This window comes from Aquila chrysaetos, chromosome 21 (genome assembly GCF_900496995.4).
Source record: "Aquila chrysaetos chrysaetos chromosome 21, bAquChr1.4, whole genome shotgun sequence".
NCBI classification, from domain to species: Eukaryota; Metazoa; Chordata; class Aves; order Accipitriformes; family Accipitridae; genus Aquila; species Aquila chrysaetos.
The window spans coordinates 16,195,548-16,216,930 of record NC_044024.1 but is presented as its reverse complement, the minus strand read 5'-3'; the positions used below and the strand labels follow the sequence as shown (position 1 = coordinate 16,216,930).

The window sequence follows — 21,383 nt, the reverse complement described above, 5'->3', positions numbered from 1 at the left end:
TTTTTTTTAATATTTCCCTCCCTCCACTTGTGCCCTTTTTAACTGGGTCATTTGCATCACAGATTGTGCTGTGAAGTGAGAACCCTGAGCTTACATCACTGAATGAAAGCTGACCTGGTCCTCTGAAGTGACGTTCAGGTTGAAATAGGAGCAGGGGGCTTGAGCAATCTCTTAGGAAGCCTCATCGAAGCTAGAATTTGTGCAGTAATGGGAGAGAAGGAGGGGGAGAACGATGCTTCGTGAAGAAGGAGCGGAAAGTTAGGGCCAAAGGTTACCTGCAGGTCCTTCAGCCTGCACCTCTACTTCACAATAGGCAGGTGTGTCACCTGTGTCCATCCCAGCCCCCACTCCCGATAAGCTCACTGGCACCTCGAGGACTCACCTGGCTGGTGTCAAGTTCCTGCTGGAACTGAAATTTCAGACTCCTCAGCAGGCTGTGGGCTAACAAGGACCACTACCAGCTGAAAATACCTATAGACGTCTACATTTTGTGCTTATATGAATAAGCAATGAAGCAAGCAGATAAGTTCAGGTTTTTCTGCCTCCCGGCGGTTGTTAGTATTTTATTCAAGCCTACAGAGGCATTTTCCGTGAGGGCCTCTGTAAGTTTATTCTATTTCAACAGCACTAGCAACAGGTCTGTGTCGGAGCAGTGCGAATGTGGTCTGTATGGATTAAATTCTCCTCTGCTGAGTGCTCAGGGGCTTGTGGGCATTCCTCAATCTGCTAATCTTCAAGCCTGCGACGCAAACACCCAGTTCACCGTCACAAAACCGCCGTGGATAGCACTGATTGAAAGAGGGAATTGCAGTTTTGCTGAAAAAATTAAGGTGGCAGCCAGAAGGGGTGCAACAGCAGCTGTGATCTACAACGCGCCGGACAAAGGCAAAGGCATCGTCCTGATGTCGCATCTCGGTGAGTATCACAGCGTGAAGCGCTGAAACCTGATCATTTCTCTGAAGTTTGGTCCAGGACCGGCTATAAGGAAGCAGTTGTGTTTGTGGATGACTGTTGCTTTAATCGAGAAATTCAGTGGGAAAGAAAATGCATTACGCAATTTGAGTTTTGACTTCAGTGCTTAGTAAGAAATATTCCGGTTAGGTTCTGAGCTTGGTACAGTGCAGCCAAACTGGTGGGTCTCTGAAGTAAGTACTTCAGTAAGTAATTTTTTACTTGCACAGCACGCAAATTATTTTAGACAGTGATGTAGAGAAACCCGTAGTGTCTGCTTTGAAGGCACTAGTTTATTTTTTGAGGTTGGAGGACACAAATGAGCCTACAAGCGTCTGCACCATAGCTATATGCTTTGCAGATTACAAGCCAGATCTTGCTTCCCCCCGCCCCTGCCAAATCGTTCTAATCCTTTCTGAATAGTGGCTGATCTCAGCCTCTTCTGGGATTCCCTAATTCCTTAATGAAAGGTTAGACAAAATGATTGTAATCACCCATTCTGGCCCTAACAGCTATGGATGTGTCATTAGGGAAGAACTGAGAAGCTAACTGTGATACTGTGTTGCTTGGCTTTTATTTCTGCGTGTGTTCCTCTAGGTCAACCTGTCTAATAAGCATTTAAGTACAAAGCGTATGTATACGTAGCTAATTCCATGAAATATACTTTGGTGGAGCTGCACTAGGAATCCTTCGGCGTAAGTCTTGCTTGTCTGATCTTGTGAGCAAACTGAGCAATTTTTAACCTGGAGATGAGCCAGCGTTTTAGTGATCACATCCCCGTGCTGGTTGGAGTTGCCGCTTTAGGAAGTTTCTCGCGGCGGAGCCCACAGCTGGGCAGTTCACAGGAGTCGGCCGACACCAGCTGTTGGGCAGGCTGGCTCCGAGTCTCAGTTATGCACCTGTAAGAGCGTCACAGGTGCTTTACGAACCTAACCATCGCGTGAGGCTCAGCTCCAAAAAAGAGAAAAGGCATCCCAAACAAGATATTGCACGACCCAAGAAAAAATGTGCTGTACAGCACTGAAAGTGCAGCGGCTTGTTGTACTACACAGACAGCTTTGACTGTCCTGGTATCATGATGGAGCTAGTGTTTGCAAACAGAGCTTAAGCGTTTTACTGGAAACGTGTAGCTGATAAACCAAAGCTTTTGTTCTACCTCTGGAGAAGGCGATTTAGACTTCAGTGGCTGGCATGTCAAGATTCAGATTAACTTGCTTTTTTTATTTGGTTTTGGAGCGTGCCAGCTCATACTAGCACTGGGTGAATAAAGAAAGAATTGTACTGGCTTTATGTAGCTGCAAAATCGGTGCCAGCTGCGTTTCTTGCAAGCGGTGGTGGCCCCAGCTGGCCCACGGCGGGAGCAGGGCGGCCCGTTCCCTCGGTCAGCGGAGGAGAATGGGATGGAATCTGGTTTAGACATGCTGGGTAACTGGGATGTCACAAACCCAACAGTTAGACCAGACTCCAGAAATAAGATAATTATTTAGGATGAGCTCTGAAAGCAGACCCTAGATTTTCAGATATTTTTTTTCTAAAACTAACAAGATTTCTTAAATCTTGAAAGCAACAGATATATCACCCAAGAGTGTATTTCATGAGATGTGAACTTCCGTCTTTCTTAATTTAATTCATTTAATTTTCTCTAAGACAAATTATGATTTGTGACTATTTCCTGTAGTCGTCCTATAGGACTAAAGTGGATGTTACGATCTGTTTGGTGGCAAAGAGGGTTTATAAATCAGTGCAGTTGTCACGTGTTAAACATGGTTTAACACATGTTAAACGTCCAGCGAGATGAGCTCTTTGTCTAATCAACATAGGAGAAGCATCTTCTCTCTGTATTTGTTTCCCTCAGTGCAAAGTGTGGAGCCGTACGTTCTTTAGGTAAAATAGAAAAAGCCCGGGAGAGGGGTTGTCATTGCGGCACAGCGCTTAGAGCAAAAGAGTGCTTGGAGATGATTTAGTTTTTTACAGTAGGGTTGTTCACGTGGCTGGGGAAGGAAATCTCCTATTTGGCTGGAATCTGCCAATGGTGGCATCGCCCAGAGAGGTCTGAGGACACTTGGGAATTAATCCTCTCTGCCATCTGGGCAGGGGACCTTCGGAGATGAGACGCCCGGTTGCAGAGCAGCGAGAGAAAAATCTGCCCTGCTGCTGCCGGCGATCTGCGAGCTCCTGATTAAACAAGGAGCAGCAGAGCCTGGGGTTATCGGCCGGCTCTCGGCTGGGGCCAGTCCTGACATCTTCAGTCATCCGTCTGCATCGCCCTGCTACTGCGCAGGGCTACAGGAATCCCATCGCCTTGGTTATTTATTAGGTCCTGGGGCCTTGGCCGCAGTTTCATAGAATCACAGAATACCAGGTTGGAAGGAACCTCAAGGATCATCTGGTCCAACCTTTCTTGGCAAAAGCACGGTCTAGACAAGATGGCCCAGCACCCTGTCCAGCTGAATCTTAAAAGTGCCCGATGTTGGGGAAAACCGCCGTTGTTTCCCGCAGACCTCCTCCCTTCCTGCTGACTTTAACATAAAATTATTCATTTCTGGATAGCTTTCTAGACAACCTTATTTTCTGTTACAACAGTATAATATTATGTATGTATTTCACATGGTAGAATACCCACCCAGTCTTACAGCAATGAAATAGTTTGTTCTGGGCAAAGTCCAGGAGTGCAGGAAACGTTGGTAATTTAAAGTTGCTGGGAAGGAACAAAGAAAAAACTCCCCTCTTAGTGACTCCTCCCTCATCCTGGAGGGCAGTTCCTTTTACCTGTCATCAGTTTTACCTGTTACTGGGTACTCATTTGTTGTTACACGCACACACACATACAATAAAACTGATATAATAGCTTTTACTACGGAAAATTTTAGAGGTCAAGATATTAGAAACAGCTTTCCCATTCCTCTCCAATTACACAAGCCACTGGTGGGAAAATGCTCTACTTTAATCTGAAAGATTTTCTGCAGGTGTTTGTGTCTTATTTGCACAAAGTCAGATTGATCCAATGGTACAGAGACTAAGCTTTTGCTAGAAGAAAAATGTCATTTTTTTAGTAGTTCTAGCACTTGCTTGATTTTCGCTGGAAAGGAAATGGAATATGCATCTGTAACAACATTTTTCCAGCACCCCTCCTTGAAACTTAAATGGAAATTCCAGGAATTATCAAGTTTTTGAAACCTAGCCAGATTTAAACAAGATATTTTGGGGCTCCTTTTTTAGTAACAAATACCAGACCACAGAGGGTAGCAGAAGAATTGTGCTCTGCAAAGTCACCCAGCAGCTGGCTCGGGCCCATGCTTTGTGAGCAGTGCTGGCACGGGTCGGTAGAGGGCTGTATCCTCTTGTCACTGTGATCTTTTTTCCTTTTTTTCCTGTTTGTTTACAAGAGAAAATAGGAGACCGGCGATAGCATAAAAACAAAGAATAATAAAATTAAAACACCGTTATGGCTGCCATTTGGATCCTAGTCCAATATAGCAGCTAAGCTAAAATATCAAGTGTGTTCTGAAAAGTTTTCTCCAAGGGATTTACTAAGACCCGGTGACAGGGAACTATTAACGCCTCCAAGACTCATGAAGAACAGTACCCTAGCACAACTGTTGTACAACAGGAGCAAGCAGGTATCTGTTTGTCTGTACAATAGAAATAGTCGGCAATCCTGACTAATTGAAAAAAATTGTTGTGGATCTGTGTTTCCTTCTAACTTGTTTCCAGGATATTCTGTAGCCACAAAGTCTAACTTTTATTATCTCAGCAGTATTTTGAGGTAGGGTTTTATTAGCTGTTGGTGCAATACCTATTACAAACTTGTGGGCTAAATGCCTGACAGTGGAGTTCGGTTTTATCTTTTGGTTTGAAAGCTGGTATAAAATCTTGCTCAGGTTCCCCATCTTAACTCTCTAAAATATCATTGCTTATTTCATCTTCAGAATCATTTCTGTTTTACAGCACATTTTCAGTCATCTCCTCAGTTTCCCACAGAAAAAGCCGGGCTCTCTGCCCGAGCTTTGAACAGCCTGTGGGACCTGCACATGAAAATGAATGAACTTCCCAGAACATCCATGCAAAGCAGATGCCGTGAGGTTCCCTTTTCATTTTTTCCTTGCAAAGTAAGTGGCTCTGCTAACAGCAGTCCAGATGCCTCTGTGAAGTCAGCGTTCTCGTAGTGTGGACTAAATTCCTCCGTTTATCGTCCGAGAAAATTGTCTAAGTGGCTTCGTGTCTTTGATGGAGAGGTGCGGGCGCAGGGAGGGCAGCGGCAGGAAGGGTGAAGCACAGAGCCCTTCACCAGCCGGAGCCGTCCCAGCCAGGAGAGGCTGCGAGAGCCGCGGCGGGTCCGTCTGGAGGAGGCTTGAGGGGTTCTCGTCTAGGTGTGCAAATTCCTGATGGAGCCAGGGAGGGTGAATACGACGGAGCCAGGCTCCTCTCAGTGGTGCCCGGTGAAAGAAATAGAGGCAATGGGCACAAACAAGAAATTACATAAGAAAAAACGTCTTCGCTGTGAGGGTGGTTGAACGGTGTGGCAGGCTGCCCAGAGAGGTTGTGCAGTCTCCATCCTTGGAGGCTCTACTCAAAAACCGGACACGGCCCTGGGCAGCTGGAGACATCTGCCCTGCTCAGAGCCGGGTTGGACTGTCCCGTCTCCAGAGCAGACAGCCTTTTCCTTCCAGAAAGGCTCCCGAGCAGCCATAAAAATGGCTGCGGGCTGTGCTCACCGCCGCAGAGCGCAGGCTGCCGGGGAGCTGCGTTCAGGTCTGGGATTTTCCAGAGCCCCCAGAATATGGAGCCAGCAAAGCCCAGGACCTCACCACGCTGGCATTTAGTATGGTTTCTTTAGCTTCCAAGGTAATCAATGTGATAAGCACTGCATTTATTTCAGGTGACTACATACTGTGACCTACCTGTTCATCCATAAACTTGGTGGTGAACATACACAGGGAGCCCAGAGTCTGCTTCTGTGGAAAAAACAGCAGAAGTTTTGTCCTGGGACCACAGCGTGGCTCTCTCATGAGCTTCCTTGTTTAGCAAAGCTCAGGAGAGGCTTTGCAAAACTTTAACTGCTAGAACCAGAAAAAGAAGCCAACCTGCTGGCTAACCATTTCCCCTAAAAAGAGAAAGGCGGCATCCTCTGTTTAACCTGCTGGAAACAAAGAACAAAAGAAATATTTGCATCTAATTGAGTAACTCAATCTGGCTTCTAATTACAAGCTTTTAATATGTTACAGAACATGCACAGCTTTCCTCGATCACTTGTCAGTGTCACCTCTCTTATCGGTCAGGCCATTGCAGTTGAGGTTGTGTTAGTTGTTACAACCCCAAAAGAGAAAAAAAAAAAGTAATGCTGGAAGCCTGATGGTCACCTGCAGGTATGAGTGAAATGAGTCCTTGGGGGATTGCAGAGTGCGCTGGGGAGGGTCAGCTCCTGGTGCCTCCGCACCGGCACCGCTGTGAAACACCTCGGAAGGACGGATGAAAGCCAACGAGGCAAACCACAAACTGCCTGAGTGTAACCGCCCGAGCGAGGAGCTGGGCATAAATAGCTAAGAGGAAAATCCTCGAGACCAATTGAATTTAAATTCTGATCTCCTCGAAGGCTCCTGTGGTTCGGGGCTTTGCTCAGGCTCAGGCCAAGACTCAGAGCTTGGAACCCAGCTGGATTTAAGCGTTTCATGCGCTGTCTCTCGCCGTGGTTTGGGACGGTCCCTCCTGGTGAAGCACAGAGGGTGTGGTGGAGACCTTTTCCTCCAGGAGCTCGGTGCACTCACCCACACCGGTGAAGAGCTGGGTTTGGTTCCTTTTATCACCTGAGAGGTTTCAAGCCCATTTTCTTGCTTCCTTGAAGATCCCCGAGCTGCAGGCCGTGCTGGCATGCAATATACCTTTTGCACTCCCCCTTCCCGTCCCTCTGATTTCACCTCTGTTCCCACCACAACCTTGAGAGTCCTTTTGCTTCCTTGTTCCTCAAATTAATAAACCCCGCTGCCTCGCAGGCGGGCCTCTCCCTGGGCAAAGGCAGCCAGGGAGTTGCTGAACCTCAGGATTCTGCCTCTCCTGAGGGTCCTCTAACCAGCTGCTGATGGTAAAAGACTTGTGGGAAACTTCTCCTTGAATTTTCCAAGCTTTCAGCTGAGGCTGGCTGAAATTGGTCATCAGTGTAGGCAAGCAGGAAAGTTATCTGCGGGGAGGAGATGGGGAAAGAGGAGGGATGAGGACAGAAAGGAAAACTAGATGATTGCATACCTTGTTTCCTTTGAAAACCAAACCAAAAATGAGCCAACTTCAGATTTTGGTGGTGATCGAAGCAGCAACTGATCAGAGGTTTTCAGAGGACGTTTTGGACCCCAATTTCACTGTCTCTTTTGGGATCAGCCTTTTGTTTCCTTTAAAATTCTTAGTGCAACTTACTGTCCTGTCTACTTACCTCCTAGTCCAGCTGGCTTTCTAACTAAGGATTTATACAGGATTTTTCCAGAAAAAAAAAAAAAAATCTTAAACCTCACAAGATCAGTGGAAGTGTTTCCTTTGATTTCAGTGGACTCTAGACTGTGCCATTTCCTAACATGGAAATGTTAGGCCAGCAAGTGTACAATAAGCTACGCCACCTTTTTATAGGTGCATTTATTACTATCTCACTCAGAAATTAATCCTAAATATTGTAAAGTAGTTATTTTGGAAGTTATTCAGAATATTTTTTTAATATGGGCCATCAATCTGCTTGTAGTAGTCACCGTTTCCAGTTAAAATCTACTGCTGCTTTCCGTGCAGTTTTCCAGATGGGTTGGTAAATCCATTAAAGGATCACGTGCATCAAAGTGCATTACCATGTGCATCCCCGCAGAAGAGTGAAAATGTTAATTAAAAAAGCCTGAAATATACGAATCGTATTTGTACACAAACTGAAGAGATCTATCAATATCATTATTTGCTATGAATATGGTCCTTTTCACGCTTGGAGAAGAGCTTGCAGGCAGTGGGCTGCCCTCTCCCCAAGCCGTGGCCGTGAGCACCCTTGCATGGGTTGAGCAAAGATGCAAAAGGCGCAGAGGAAAAACCGTCTGTGGTTCACAATTTTTTCCATCTCAAGGAGGGAGATGTTGAAAGAAGCACACACTGGAAGGCATCGCTGAGGCCAAACCGCCGTGCGAGGTCTCCGTCCTCTGGGGCGGCGAGGAGCGCTGCCTCTAGCTCCTGACTTCGCAGTTCAGGCCTCTCACGCTTTGAAGTCACGTGCCAAAACTAAATCTCAGAAAAAAAGTACGTCCCACACCAGATCGTTTAGTCTAGAGCCGATCGGTGGTTTGGACAGTTCCACAGCCCTCTCAGAAAGGGAGCGAGCGCCGACGGCTCCTGGCTGCGAGCCGTGACGGCTGCCTGCTGCTGGGTGACCTCGGGGAGCTCGGGCGATCCCGTAACCTCCCTCCAGCCACCAGCCGGGTCCAGGAACCCAAACCGTAAATCTCACACGCCTTCCCAGAGAGGATTTTTCTCCTTCCTGGTTGTTCCATTTGCACGCTTTGCCCTGATGTTTGTGTCCTCCTCTCCGGGGCTCTGTCTCCGTGGGGTGGCAGACGCCCCTCGCGGCTCGCCGGCAGCCCTTGGGGTGGAAGGGAGGAGGGAGCGAGCCTGGCAAGTCCTTGGCCTGGGGAGGCTGTTGGCAAAGCTCCCGCTGACATTACTGGGCTCGCTGAAGTTTGTCACAACTTACGTCCTAATTATGCTGACGTCCTAATTATGCTGTAAAAGCTGAGCTTTTACAGTTCTGTGATCTTAAAAGCCCCTATTCAGAGCGTTCCTGCCTTCGGCTCGCGGTTCTGTAAACAAGGATTTCAGGACCAGCCGGAGTCACTGCTAAGCTTTCCCTGTTGGATGTAGTGAGGGCTTGTCACAGAGACCTGAGCAGATTTGATGGAGATAAAGTCAGAACTGAAACTAGGCACGCTTGTACCTTGGATGACAAAGCTTCGCAGGGCTGGGCTACTGATTTCTGTGAGTAGCTGCGATCTGTTGCCCCGTAGTTTGTGCATATGCACAAACAAACCCAGAAAGGGCAAACTTTTTGACTTGGACTCGTTTCTTCCTCAGAGGGCCAAACGTCCGTATGTTCTGCTCTTGAGGATGTGTTCAGACTTCCAGTCACCTGATGCTCCTCAGCTGGTCAACTGCATTACATGCATTCTATGGAAAATCTCGGTCCCCAGGCTGGATGGAGATTGCCCAAAGCACTGCAGGGGAAGGAAACCACTGATTCAGTCCCCTGCTTGGAAACTCCACTGTCACTGAATAAAGACCACCACTGAATCAACAGGCCTGAGTAGCATCATGCTTCAGCTCAATGTGAAACCAAAACACACCAAAAGGACGTGTTGTCTGGCAAGTTCTGGCCTTTCTTGTATGTTGGGGTTTTTTTTTTGTTTGTTCTTGTTTTAGTTTTTCAGAGGAACTGTAGATGCTTTTTTTTTGCTCAAGGCTCCTTGTGGTCACCTGTGGGGAATGCTTTTGTCTTCACTTTAATTCGCTTGCATCTCCTAGATATTGCTTATTTCTATTTAGCAACAAACTTCCTTTGAAACGAAAGATGGAAAACATGATTTCGTGAAATTGCAAGTGTCTTTGACAGGAGGAAGAGTGCATGCGAACTTTGGTCAGTGCATGAGCATCCATCCCTTTTGTAGCTCCTGCCTCTGCTGACAGCGTTTTACCCATATTCTCTGGGGTAGCAGAGGACACATGTAGTGCTGTGACAACAATTGGTCCCTCCGTGCCAGAGAGATGGAGAAACAATGTTTGCTTCCCTGGCACCGGGGACTTTTGCGCACATCTGGCTAGCCGAGGGAAAGCGTTCGGTGCCAGCGCACAGGGCGATCTGACGCACTTTTTTTTCCACATCCAGTGAACAGAGTCGTGTAGGCTGGAGTTTCCAAGTTGTGTTAGAGCCAGACAAGCTCCCAAATTCATAGTGAAACTTAGCTGAAACTGGCAACCTCCGTGTGTCTTCTGCATCTAGTCACCAGGGTCACCTCAGATTCTCCTGGAAGCTCCCAAGCCCCGCAGGCAGGATCAGGGGAAGTTTCCAGCCTCTTCGCCTCCTCCGGCCTGAGACTGTCCTCTTTGTAAAGCAGCAAAGCACCACAAGCTCCATTCTCATACCTTAATTTTTTTTTTTTTTTTCAGCTAGTTTAAAAACTTGGGATGCTTTAGCCCACAGCATTGCCTATGCTGGAGCAAGTCACCTGGCCAAGCCCCTTCCGTTGCTGGTCATGGACATGAGCTGGTCTTGAATAAGGAAATGCAACATCTGTTGTCTTTAACTTGTGATTCAGGGTAACGTTTGTTCATGGATTTTTTTTGTCCCATGACATTCAGTTCTGGGTTTCATTTTAGGGCGCTCCTTTTGATTGATTTTTCCATTTTCATAAGTGCTTCTCCTTTCCACTTCGTTGGTCAGTGGAGAAGGCCCAGAGACATGGTCCAGACCCATACGCAGCACTTGGAGGGTTCAGTGCTGGCCCCGGTAATGTTTTGCCCTAACAGAGATTTCTTGTGTCCTTGTGAGCTTTCCTCCAAAGACAGAGATCCAGAGCTGGGTACTTGAATGAGAAACAAATCCAGTTTTGAAGGACACAAACGTGCAAATCTCTCATCAGCAAGATGCCCTGAGTGATCTGGCTTGACATTAAAAAGCAACATTTACACATACACATATACATTTTTTTTAATCTTGAAAAAAGATGTTTAAATATTTACTCCAATAAGATAAAGCTACAGATAATGACAGGGTCCATCCCTGTAGAAGGCAGTGACAGCATTTCCAGGATTTCACTTTGTTCATCTGAAAGTCATGCCCTACTTTCTGAACGTCTCAGAGCCTCCACCAGTAACCATGGGGAAAAAATGAAAAGCAAAATTATACAGCATAAGTTTTTAAATAATAAAAATCTTCTAAGGTTTTAAAAAAATCAGATCTATGCCAGAAATTCCATCATGCTGTACCTATTTTAGATGTAATTCTGCTTCTGCTTTTGTGGGAGCCAATTAATGCTGCTTACCCTATCATTCTCACACCTGTAGTCCTCATGGGCTACAGTGCTTTTAATTTCAGAAACTTTTAGAAAGCTCTCACAAACAAATGTAGCAGAAGTAAGTCGCACTACTTGTTAATACGTCGTACTACATGTCACAGCCCCTACAATGTCTGGCCTCTTTCTCCAAAACAAAATGTGCTTTCTCCAAACTATAAAATCTCAGCTTTTTGTGTAAAGGCAGGAAACAAACAAACAAACAAACAAACAAAAAACCCCCAAAACAGCAAAAAAAACCTTATTAGCCCTCCTCTTGCCTGGTCCCTGCAGGCTTCCTGCTACCAGTGACTATTTTTAGTTGCTACTCAATACCCAATTTTTCTGTTGTGAATTACAGGTAACTGAGCTGAAAGCCACCAGACAAACCACATTTTTCAAACACGAGTAAAGGATGCACTTCAGTGCATCTGTTTATTAATTATCATTCTGGAAAAAGATGTAATGAATGAGAGCCCAGAAAGTTCTCAGTGCGAGATAGGCAGCTTAAAATGGGTATAATTGGCATGCTGTTTTTAAAACGTATCGTTTTAACTCTGCTGGGGTGTCCCTCTGCGCTCTGACACTGTCCCAGCCGCCTCACCCGGCTCCTCTCCGTTGTGCTGGCCCGGCGTTGCTGCTAACCGTGCCGGGATGCACAGGGACCGCTGGCCTCTTGCAAGTGGCTTCCCTGCCAAGCCGAGCAAGGCTGGTGTCTCCCAGTGCTCACTCGGAAGGACTGACCACCGTCAGCACAAGCGTCCGCTTTTTTGCCCCAATACAAACACTCGGCTTCCTTTGCTTTGCTAGGCTGAGAAATTCCTCAGGCACGGTGAACAAGGTTTCTGTTTGTGCCCGCCGTTCGCTTACGCGGTTATTTTCAAGCGAGTGGAAACATTGCCTAAGCAAGGGGTCAGAAACTCGTTACCAGAATAATGCCATGGGAGCAGAACGTCCGCAATCACATTTAGAGCAATTCTGTTCCTCGTTATCGCTCTCTGCGCTGCGCAGCGAGAAGTTCAAGTTTAGGCTCCGTGTTCATTTTGGTGAGATTACCAAATGCGCCGTGGACATTTTGCCACCGGGCGGTAGCCTGGACACCCCGCGCATTTCCCACCAGTTGCCGAAGAGCGGTGAAGTTTTAGTTACCACCACGCGACGCCGGGCCGGAGCTGATGGGCAGCCGTGCCCCCGCACAGAGCCGCCGTGACGCCGGGCAGGTCTGCTCGCCGGCAGCCTGCCCCCGAAACGCCTTCGCACCCGCCCGCAGCTGCAACATCTGCGCCCACGCTGGCGCTTTATTATCATCGCGTTACAAACTATAACGTATGGAAGGGTAAGAGACTGTGGCTAAGCCTTCTACTCAAAACCCCCCAGAACTATAGGAAGTTTTGTATCCCGAGGAGGTTCCAATGTTTGTCTTTGGTCCAGTTTTGTCTCGGTGAAAACTCCAGAGCTGAACATCCCTAAAGCTTTGGAGGCATTTGAAGCTGAGCGGTTTGGCTGCTGTCAGTTGCATAGAGCTTGGTTATATTTTCAGAGTGTTGTTAAGCTGTTCCCTGCACCTATGTGGAACAGGTTTCAAAACACCACCATGTCTCTGCTTGCTTACAGATATACTTCTTATTATAGCTAGAGACGTCACTGTTGAAATAAGTTGTCTACTTAGATGTGGAATGAGAAAATGAGGGGTTTGTTTAGGGTAGGACAAAAGAGTTCGCTTAGTAAGCTTTGCGTGTTTAGCAATATTGATCTTTAGCAAATTGCTTCATCTGCTCTTCATTACCTGCTCTGCACGCTGCTGTAGTCCTGCAAAAACCTGTAGCCGCCGTGCTGGCAGGGGTGGACGCCAGTGGAGCGCGTTGGTTTCGAAGCCCCTGTCCCCAAGGAGTCATTCAAACCCGAGTCGGGTTTGACTGCGTAACGCTCGTTGTCCTGCATTTAGCACAGGTGCAAGTGAAGGAAAATGTGCGCCACGGCTCGACGCCAAGCTATCGGGTTATCAGCCGCATGGATTCAGAATCAGCCAAACGCCTGCATTAAAAACTAAGCGGTGGTGCCGACTCGTATCAGAAAGTCTTTAGCTCTGTGTTTACCCTAATTTTGCCGGCGATTGCATAGGCAGAAGCTGATCTTGTGCCACGTAATCACTGCACAGGAATAGTCCTTTCTAAACGATGGGCTCCCACCCGGAGACCCAGCCTGTGCGTAGTGACACGTGGCCGTTTGGGGATGTGTTTGAGTGGCTCCCGGTGCTGGGGGCAATTCCCGCAGAGCAGCTGGAAGGAGCAAGGCCTCTCCATCGTGTCACGCGTGATCCTGCAAGCACTCTGACCGCACTGCCTGATGCGGGACAACCTAGCAAAGATGTGTGTGCGCTGGAGCGAGGGACTTTTGAATGCAAACCGGCTGCCCAGAAAGGAACTGCAGAGCCCTGAAGAAATGTGATGGTTCATTGCGAGTTACATAGACCAAGTGATAATCAACTGTGCAGACACAAGTAATACATAAACTGAAAAAGGCGTTTTTGGTTGAAGCGGCAGGTTTATAGCGTATGTCTAACGACACGGAGAACAGTGGCCGGTGAGTTAACACAGCCATCCTCGCACTCTACAAACCCTTTTCAGGCGGGACTGCTGCTGCGTGCTGCTGAGTGGCAGCAAATATTAACTCGGCAGCGCGAAGCGGGCTGGGTCGCGGCTGGGCGGCGGGTGCTGGCGCTGCTGGGGGGTCGGTCCCTTCAGGGGGTCGGTCCCTTCAGGGGGTCAGTCCCTTCAGGGGGTCGATCCCTTCAGGGGGTCAGTCCCTTCAGGGGGTCGGTCCCTTCAGGGGGTCGGTCCCTTCAGGGGGTCAGTCCCTTCAGGGGGTCGGTCCCTTCAGGGGGTCGGTCCCTTCAGGGGGTCGATCCCTTCAGGGGGTCGATTCTTTCAGGGCGTCAGTCCCTTCAGGGGGTCGATCCCTTCATGGGGTTGGTCCCTTCAGGTGGTCCCTTCATGGGGTCGATCACTTCATGGGGTCGGTCCCTTCATGGGGTTGGTCCCTTCAGGTGGTCCCTTCATGGGGTCGGTCCCTTCAGGGGGTCGGTCCCTTCAGGGGGTCGATCCCTTCAGGGGGTTGGTCCTTTCATGGGGTTGATCCCTTCAGGGGGTCGGTCCTTTCAGGGGGTCGGTCCTTTCAGGGGGTCGATCCCTTCAGGGGGTCAGTCCTTTCATGGGGTCGATCCCTTCATGGGGTTGGTCCCTTCAGGTGGTCCCTTCATGGGGTCGATCAATTCATGGGGTCGATCCCTTCAGGGGGTCGGTCCCTTCAGGGGGTCGATTCTTTCAGGGTGTCAGTCCCTTCAGGGGGTCAATCCCTTCATGGGGTCGGTCCTTTCAGGCGGTCCCTTCATGGGGTCAATCTCTTCATGGGGTCGGTCCCTTCATGGGGTCAATCTCTTCATGGGGTCGGTCCTTTCAGGCGGTCGATTCTTTCAGGGTGTCAGTCCCTTCATGGGGTCGATCCCTTCAGGGGCTCGGTCCCTTCATGGGCTCGGTCCCTTCAGGGGGTCCCACAGTCCCGCTGGGAGCCCTGGTGCTGTGTCCGCTGCGGGGGTGGCAGTCTGGAGGAGGGTGGGTCACGCACCGAGCCGGGAGGTGATGGGGGGGGTGATCCACCCTTCCTGGGACGTCTCCGGGGGGGGGGGGGGGGTGTGTCACCCATCGCCCCTGAGACGCGATGTCGGCAAGAACCATCACTTCTCACGGGTCAGCCGGGGGGGGGGGGCGACCCGCGCGAGTGACCCACTGCCCTGGGAGGCGACCCGGCCAGAGGGACACCCCCCCCATATCCCCCCCCGCCCCGCAACCGCGGTGGGTATCCCCCCGCGGGATCCGCGCTCCGGCGCCGGTTGCGGGGGGGGGGACACACGGGACTCCCGGCGGGGTTCCCGCCCGGGGCGGGGGGGGGGGCGGGGCGTGCGGCGGCGGGGGCGGCCCCGCTCCTCCCCCGTGGGCGGGGCCGCGGCGATTTTAGGCGGCGGCGGCGGCGGCGGCGGGGCCGTGCCGGGATGTCGTCGGGGGCTTCGCTGCTGGCGCTGGCCGCGCTGCTCTGCCTCGCCCCCCCGCCGCCGGGTCCCCGTGGAGGGGCGGGGGCGGCGGCGGCGGTGTGGACCGCTTGGTTGAACGTGTCGTGGGAGGACGGCGGGGACCGCAACCGGAGCGGCTGGGAGGCGAGCGAAAGCGGCCTGTACGGGCAGGACTCGCCGCTACAGGCGGCCGCGGGGGTGCTGGTGCTGCCCGACGGCCGCGACTCCTTCAACGCCTGCAGCGCCCGCACCAACTTCAGCGGGGCCCCCCCGCCCGGGGCCGGTACCGGGGCCGGTACCGGTAGCTCCCCGGGCTGGCTCGCCCTTATCCAGCGCGGCGGCGGCTGCTCCTTCGCCGACAAGATCCGTGTGGCCGCGGAGCGCGGCGCGGCCGCCGCCGTTATCTACAACTACCGCGGCACCGGCAACGAGGTGCTGCCCATGTCCCACCACGGTGAGCCGCTACGGGCACCGGCAAGCCGCTGGGGAGCGGGGGGGGGGGGGGCTTAGAAAAAGAAGGGTCCCTGCGCTGGGAGCTGCTCCTTCCCTCCCCTCTGTAGGGTGCGAGGGCACGGCTCGGGTTAAGCCCCAGCTGATTCAGCCCTCGGTGAACATACCCAGCTTTGCTGCGCGGGAAGAGACTGGAATTTCTTTTCGACTCTCCTGCACAAGAAGAGTTTCTGCCTGGACTAGTCGGTGCTGTTCAAGGAGCTGCTGTTGTTGAATTTTCTCTGATTAATGAGTAACCATGTCTGATAGCTGAGGCTGCTGTTGTTGAGGCGAGCAGGCTGCCTGAGCTTTCTGGCCTGGGTAGGCTGGGCACCGGCGCTGGCGGTGCCTGGGGTGAAGGTGGGAATAGTGTCTCCGGTTTGGCTTTCTAGCATGACCAGGTAGGTGCCCAGAGGTTTTAAAACCTGTAAAGCCTGTGGAGTAGATTTGGGCAGTGAAATAGGCTGGGTTTCCATGGTCAGACACTGCTTTTCCCCACGTCCTGCACACTAACCAGCTCAGAAACGGGCAAAGCATGAGACTCTTCCAGAGGTAACTTTTCACCAAGCAAAATGCCACTTTCAATGCAAGCGGCTAAAGACCTTTAAAGGTTGTTTCCATTTTGCAGAGGCTGATGACAGCGCTTCTCTTCTCCCGCTGTAGAAAGCCTCCTACTTGCCAGCAGTGTTTTTGTTTTCTGAACTGCCCATCTTTCAAATGAAGACTGAGATTTGGCTGTATTTCAGGCTAGTGTTTCCTGAGAAACAGCCCTGGGCTGAAAGCTGTGGGACTGCCTTCTGGTAACAGCACGAGCAGGTGCCCCGTCCGCGGTGGGGCAGCGGGAGCTGGCTCTGGTGGCTCTGTCCAGCCCTCGGCTGTTGGATTGATGCGTGCCCACCTCATGGCGTGTTGGTATTCTGCTAAGTGCCGCTGCTTTGGGAAGCCACATCTTCTGGAGAGAAATACAGCAGTGAAAATTAGTAGTGAGTCTTAGAGCTTTGACTGGTTTGAAAAATAATTATATCCTTGCAGTACCCCTCTTAGAAGGGGTGGAGGGGATTTTTGTCTGTTAGTGGTAGAGGTGAGTGTGCTGGTGAGACAAGGAAACGGTAGCTGCCTCTGGAGGAACATTGTGTGCAACCTTAATGAGCTGTATGACTGTCTATTCCGCTTTAAGAATTTAAAACGTACAATCTGGATGGGCTCTGGCCTTTCTGAGGCAGAGCTTTCTTACGTAATCAAATCATCTGCTGACAAATGCTATCGAGGTCTGGCTATCGCTGGGTGAGTTTCTCCTGCTGAGCTGACAGGAGCATTTCTGCCCTGAGCCATGTTCACTGTGTGCCTGCCTTATTCTGCAGCTCTCAGAGGAGCTCCTTTGGCACTGCTGACCTGGGTAGGTCACTGCTGAACCTGTTCTTGAGGGGAAGGTATGGGTGCTCCTGCCCCCTCCTCCATCCTGGCCGCTGGGAGACCTACGGCATCTTAATCTTGCTAGGAGCCACCTCTTGAAATGTGCCATCTGTTCTCTGCAGGGCCCGCTCCAACAGGAGCTCCCTTCTTTCCCATACTGTCCTTAAGCTTTCTGCTGAGGGATTTATGTCAGAGTGGCTCTAGCTGTCCCGATTATCCTGCATGATGGGTTACAGGCTCGAGGGCATGTTGAAACTTCCCAGCTGAACTGTAGGCAAACAGGACAGGGACTTCTCGGAGAAGACAGCTTCTGTCAAACTGCTTATTTCATCTGTGTGACTCCTCCTTGCCATGTCCTAGCACAATTACTGGGCTAAGCTTGTTGCTGCTGTTGCTTTTATTCCTTGTCCTTCTTTTAGTCCCTCACTTTCTCTCCTGTCCCACCCTCCCTTTTCTTCCTCTCTGGACTTGAGTTATCTTTTTGTATTGTTGCGGTCATCTGCGAGTCCCTGTTCTCACGTCTTCCCACAGCGAAGCTCTTCCTTCTGCTCAGGGGACTTTGGTGGCATGCTGTGCTTGGGCCACCCCTGCCCCATGCCCCTGCTGGGAGCCAACGCTCTCCGGTCAAACTTGACAAACGTTGCAGGCTTTCAACACAGCACAGCCGAGAGGAAGCAAGCTACAAGTAATCAGCCTCATTCGTTTTGCCAAGTGCAGGATATTCCTGATGAGGTGTAGTGCTGTAGGCTGAGCTCAAACTTAAGAGCTGGTCATATTGCCCTTTGCTGAACTGCGCTTTGGGATGGGTCTCCTCTTCTGGCCTCTATCGGTGGCACTGGATGCTCTAACTCTTCTGGAGGCAGTGGTGAAGGTAGCCCTGCTCATTAAAGAATGGGTTTTGTGCAACTACAACTCCCGCCGTTGCTGTAACGGCTGTAGCCGTGCTAACGGTGACTTCAAAATCTGGGTTTCCTAATTGGCTTCATTTCTGCTTTAACTGGGCTATCGTAGCCATCAAGTGAAACCAAACAAGGCTGAGCGCTTCCCCCAAGCTGAGGCAGTGGGAAGTAGCGGGAGGTGGCTTTGCTGGGGCGAGCGGGAGCTAAGCCTCGGGGCTTTCCCATCGCCCAGCGTGTCTGGGGTAGCATCTCCTCCCGCCTGCTGCAGCGGTGCCCAGGGCTCTCCTCTCCGCAGCGGGGCATGGGAGCGGTCATCTGCCTGGCAGAGAAGGAAGGTCCCCGTGGGTGGGCTTTGATAAAATGTATGGCACAAGATGTTTTGCTTTGCAGAACTTTGGTAGCAACAGAACACAAAGTTATTAGCAGAAGCTTTTCTAAAAGTACAGTGTGCTTTTTTTCTCGGGCTGTCAAGCTTGGCTTTTGAAGCAACTTTCTTGTTTAGAGACTTAAACATGCCTGTACTCGACAGAAGTATTTGTCCTGGTCATCCTGCTTCCACAGACTTCTTTTCTTATAATCATGTTTAGTCTGATGAATTTTTTATTGCTTATAACAGTGCTCTGTGTGGCAACTTTAAAAAAAAAAAAAAGCAAACAAAACCACCCAAAACCAAAAAAGCCCCAAACCACCCTGGCAATAAAAACAACAGAAGGCAATAAATAGCCAAATCAGATATGATGAAATCCGGCCTAATCCTTTCTAACACATGGAATGTCAAGGATTTAATGGAGTCCAAAGTAATATTTACTTTGTAGTTTTATAAGCACAAAACCGTATCAATTGGCAAACTTGAGTTTTAACTGTGTTCATTTTAAGAAGATGGTACCGCTCTGTGGCAGGCTGAGCAGGGTTTCAAAGTACAGTCCTGTGTGCTTATAATTGCACCTCTCTCTGTAATCTATATTGACCTTCCGAAAAAGACATTTGATTGGAGAAAACCAGCAGCATGTGGGGAAAAAGTGCATGACAAGAGTTGGTTTGTTTTAAAGGTGGACCTTGACTTAAGATAGAGCCGGGCTGTTAGGTGGCTTTGGTGTCAGGGTATGGTGGTAACCATGGAGAGTGTTCTTTGGTGTTAAGTATTTCCCTGCAGCTGGTAAAGAAGGATTCTTTGCGGGTCAGAAAGCTATTGTGATAATTTTCTTTGGTTTCTCTCTTGTTGTGTAACTCTAGCCTTGAGAAGCAAATCACCTGATCTGCAGAGGACTTATGCTGGGGGAACACAGCTAAGTAATTCTGGTGAAAACAGCAACAGCGTATCTCAGGCTAACAAGATCTGGTTCAAGTGTAAACTTGCATCAGTGGGTGAAAGGGGAAGGAAAGGTTAAGTATGTAGCACTGCCACTTAACTTGTTCTGCAGGAATTTCACTGAGGTGAAGGCTAATCTCCGTATGCTTAGAGGAAACAGCGTATGGCAAAAGGGTATAATTGTGCTCTGCTCCAACTTTGTGTCAGGCATGATCTTTAGAAACAAGCTAAAACTTTGCCATGATACTAAAAGGCTGATGTGACCTGTAAAACTGTTTCTGTTAAAGATTGAGACAGACTAGTAATCCCAAGGCAGGCTGTGCTAACACTTTGTAAATGTTGTGTAAACAGATAGTGCACCTCTCCTTCGCAGTGAGTGCAGACTTGCGCCGAGCACATCCGAGGTGAGGAATGAGGATGCAAGGTCTAATTAATGACCCATTGCTCTCCCATATTCCTTGGCCTTGGCTGGGTGAGCCTCAGCAAATTATTTAGCCCTTCCTACCAGCAGCTCCTTATTGAGAAAGAACTTGAACGGATCCACTGTGCCTGGATCGTATTTGCAGTCTGTAGTGCCTGGAGTTCGCAGCTCTTTGAGAATAGCTATTTCATGTGGATGTGCTGCAACTTTGTCTTTATGTGCTCAGTTCAGTTCTCCTGGCTGCCTGGTTTAGAGTAAATTAATGTCACAGCTATAGCGGCGTTCCGATAACTGAGCGTGGTACAGAGAGTCTGGCCGATGACCCTGATCTCCCACCTGCAGGGTACGGGGGGGGGTGCGGTAGCGAGTTGGAGTTGCCCACAGCTCAGAGGTCTGAGCAAGCACGAGAGGCACTGAGAAGCAGGATAGACTGGTCGGTGCTACTGACAGCTTCTGATCCCTACCCTTGCTCTTTTTGGTCTAATTTAGGTACCTCTGTGCCATGGAAAACCGCAGGGTAGGCACCAACCCTTAGATAGCCTGGAACAGGTCTGCGAAGTGCCCTTGCTCTTCGGGTTTACTGGGCTGCTGAAATGTGAAAGGATGAATTAAAATCCTAAGTGACAGCTGTGGTAGCAGAGGCTTCATTGCGTGGGACATATGGCCCTAAAACAATGACTGTGCTTGTTTGCCTCTGGTCTTGAATGTGCCAGTGAGCAAACAGCGGTCGGGCTCAGCACTGTTCCCCACTGTATCAGATGTGACCTGTCATCTTTCTGCAGACAGATGCCTTCTGGCTTACACTGTGCTGACTTACATTATTTTATCATTAGGTCTCTGACTTACTCGTTTCCAGTGAGCGCTTAGCTGCTACCAGTATGTTGAGAGCAAGGGATATTAGCTGTGAGCTCAATCTCATTTGAAGAGGGCGAGCAATGTATTTACTAAATCAAATCTGCTGAAAGCTGTTGGGTAAATTCACCAAAGAATTTTCATTAGGGAATGTTGATTGCTGCTTCTCCAGTGGGTTTTAGATGCTGTTTGCTAGATTGAAGGATGATACTTTACTCTTGCAAATGCCACTGACCAGACAGCGTGTGAAGAGAGCTGTCCTACAGATCTCATTCATCTCAGTGTCCTTAATAAGCGTACTGTCTTGGCTGCTGTTTTAAAGGATGATTTCATGTTCTAAATGTTCTAAGATTTAGGGCCTGGCGGCATTTACATAAATCTCAAAGGCTCAGAAGGGGGTGGGGGGGGAAGAAAAAAAGGCTGGTAATTGTTGGATTCACTTGGAAAATAGTAATTTTTAACGCTAGTTAAACTAAATAGAGTGCAGGTTGGTTTCCACCTCCAGTATCCCCTGGGGACCCGTGGAAACTCATGTCATGTAAAACTACGTTTGGTCTTGATGTGCTCTTTTAGACACCCAGCCTGTTTGGTAAAATTTTCCCTGTACTTCCCGTTGTGGAGATCTTCCTTTTCCACAGTAACTGTTGGGTGACCAGTCTGGAGGCCAACCTCACCGGAGCCTCCCTAGACAAACATGGGCGGTAGTTCCCAAGCAGCGTAGTCCCATTAATAAATGTAGTGTTGGCGAGGAGCGTATGGTGGTACATTTCCAGACGAAGACTGCTGTGGGCATCACTTCTTCAAAATACAGGCTGCTTTTGCACAACACAACCACCACCTAGTAGGGGGTTTCTTTTCTTCCCTCTTTTCTGTCCTCACCATGCTGAGGATCTTCTAAGGCTCTCTCTTATCTTTAATTTTCTCTGTA

At 49.6% G+C, this 21,383-nt stretch overlaps 1 protein-coding gene across 2 annotated transcripts in view; it reads left to right on the top strand.

Annotated features, from left to right (window-relative positions):
• The first annotated feature begins 509 nt into the window (after positions 1 to 509).
• The window catches only part of RNF128 (ring finger protein 128), a 43,891-nt gene continuing 23,017 nt past the window's right edge, over positions 510 to 21,383 (top strand). Inside the window, exon 1 of one of the 2 annotated variants that reach the window (XM_029997137.1) lies at positions 510 to 915. In XM_029997137.1, the coding sequence (XP_029852997.1) occupies positions 510 to 915 (406 nt within the window). Of the gene's footprint in view, positions 916 to 15,023; positions 15,527 to 21,383 lie in introns of those variants that run through there. The other variant, XM_029997136.2, reaches the window with a different exon arrangement.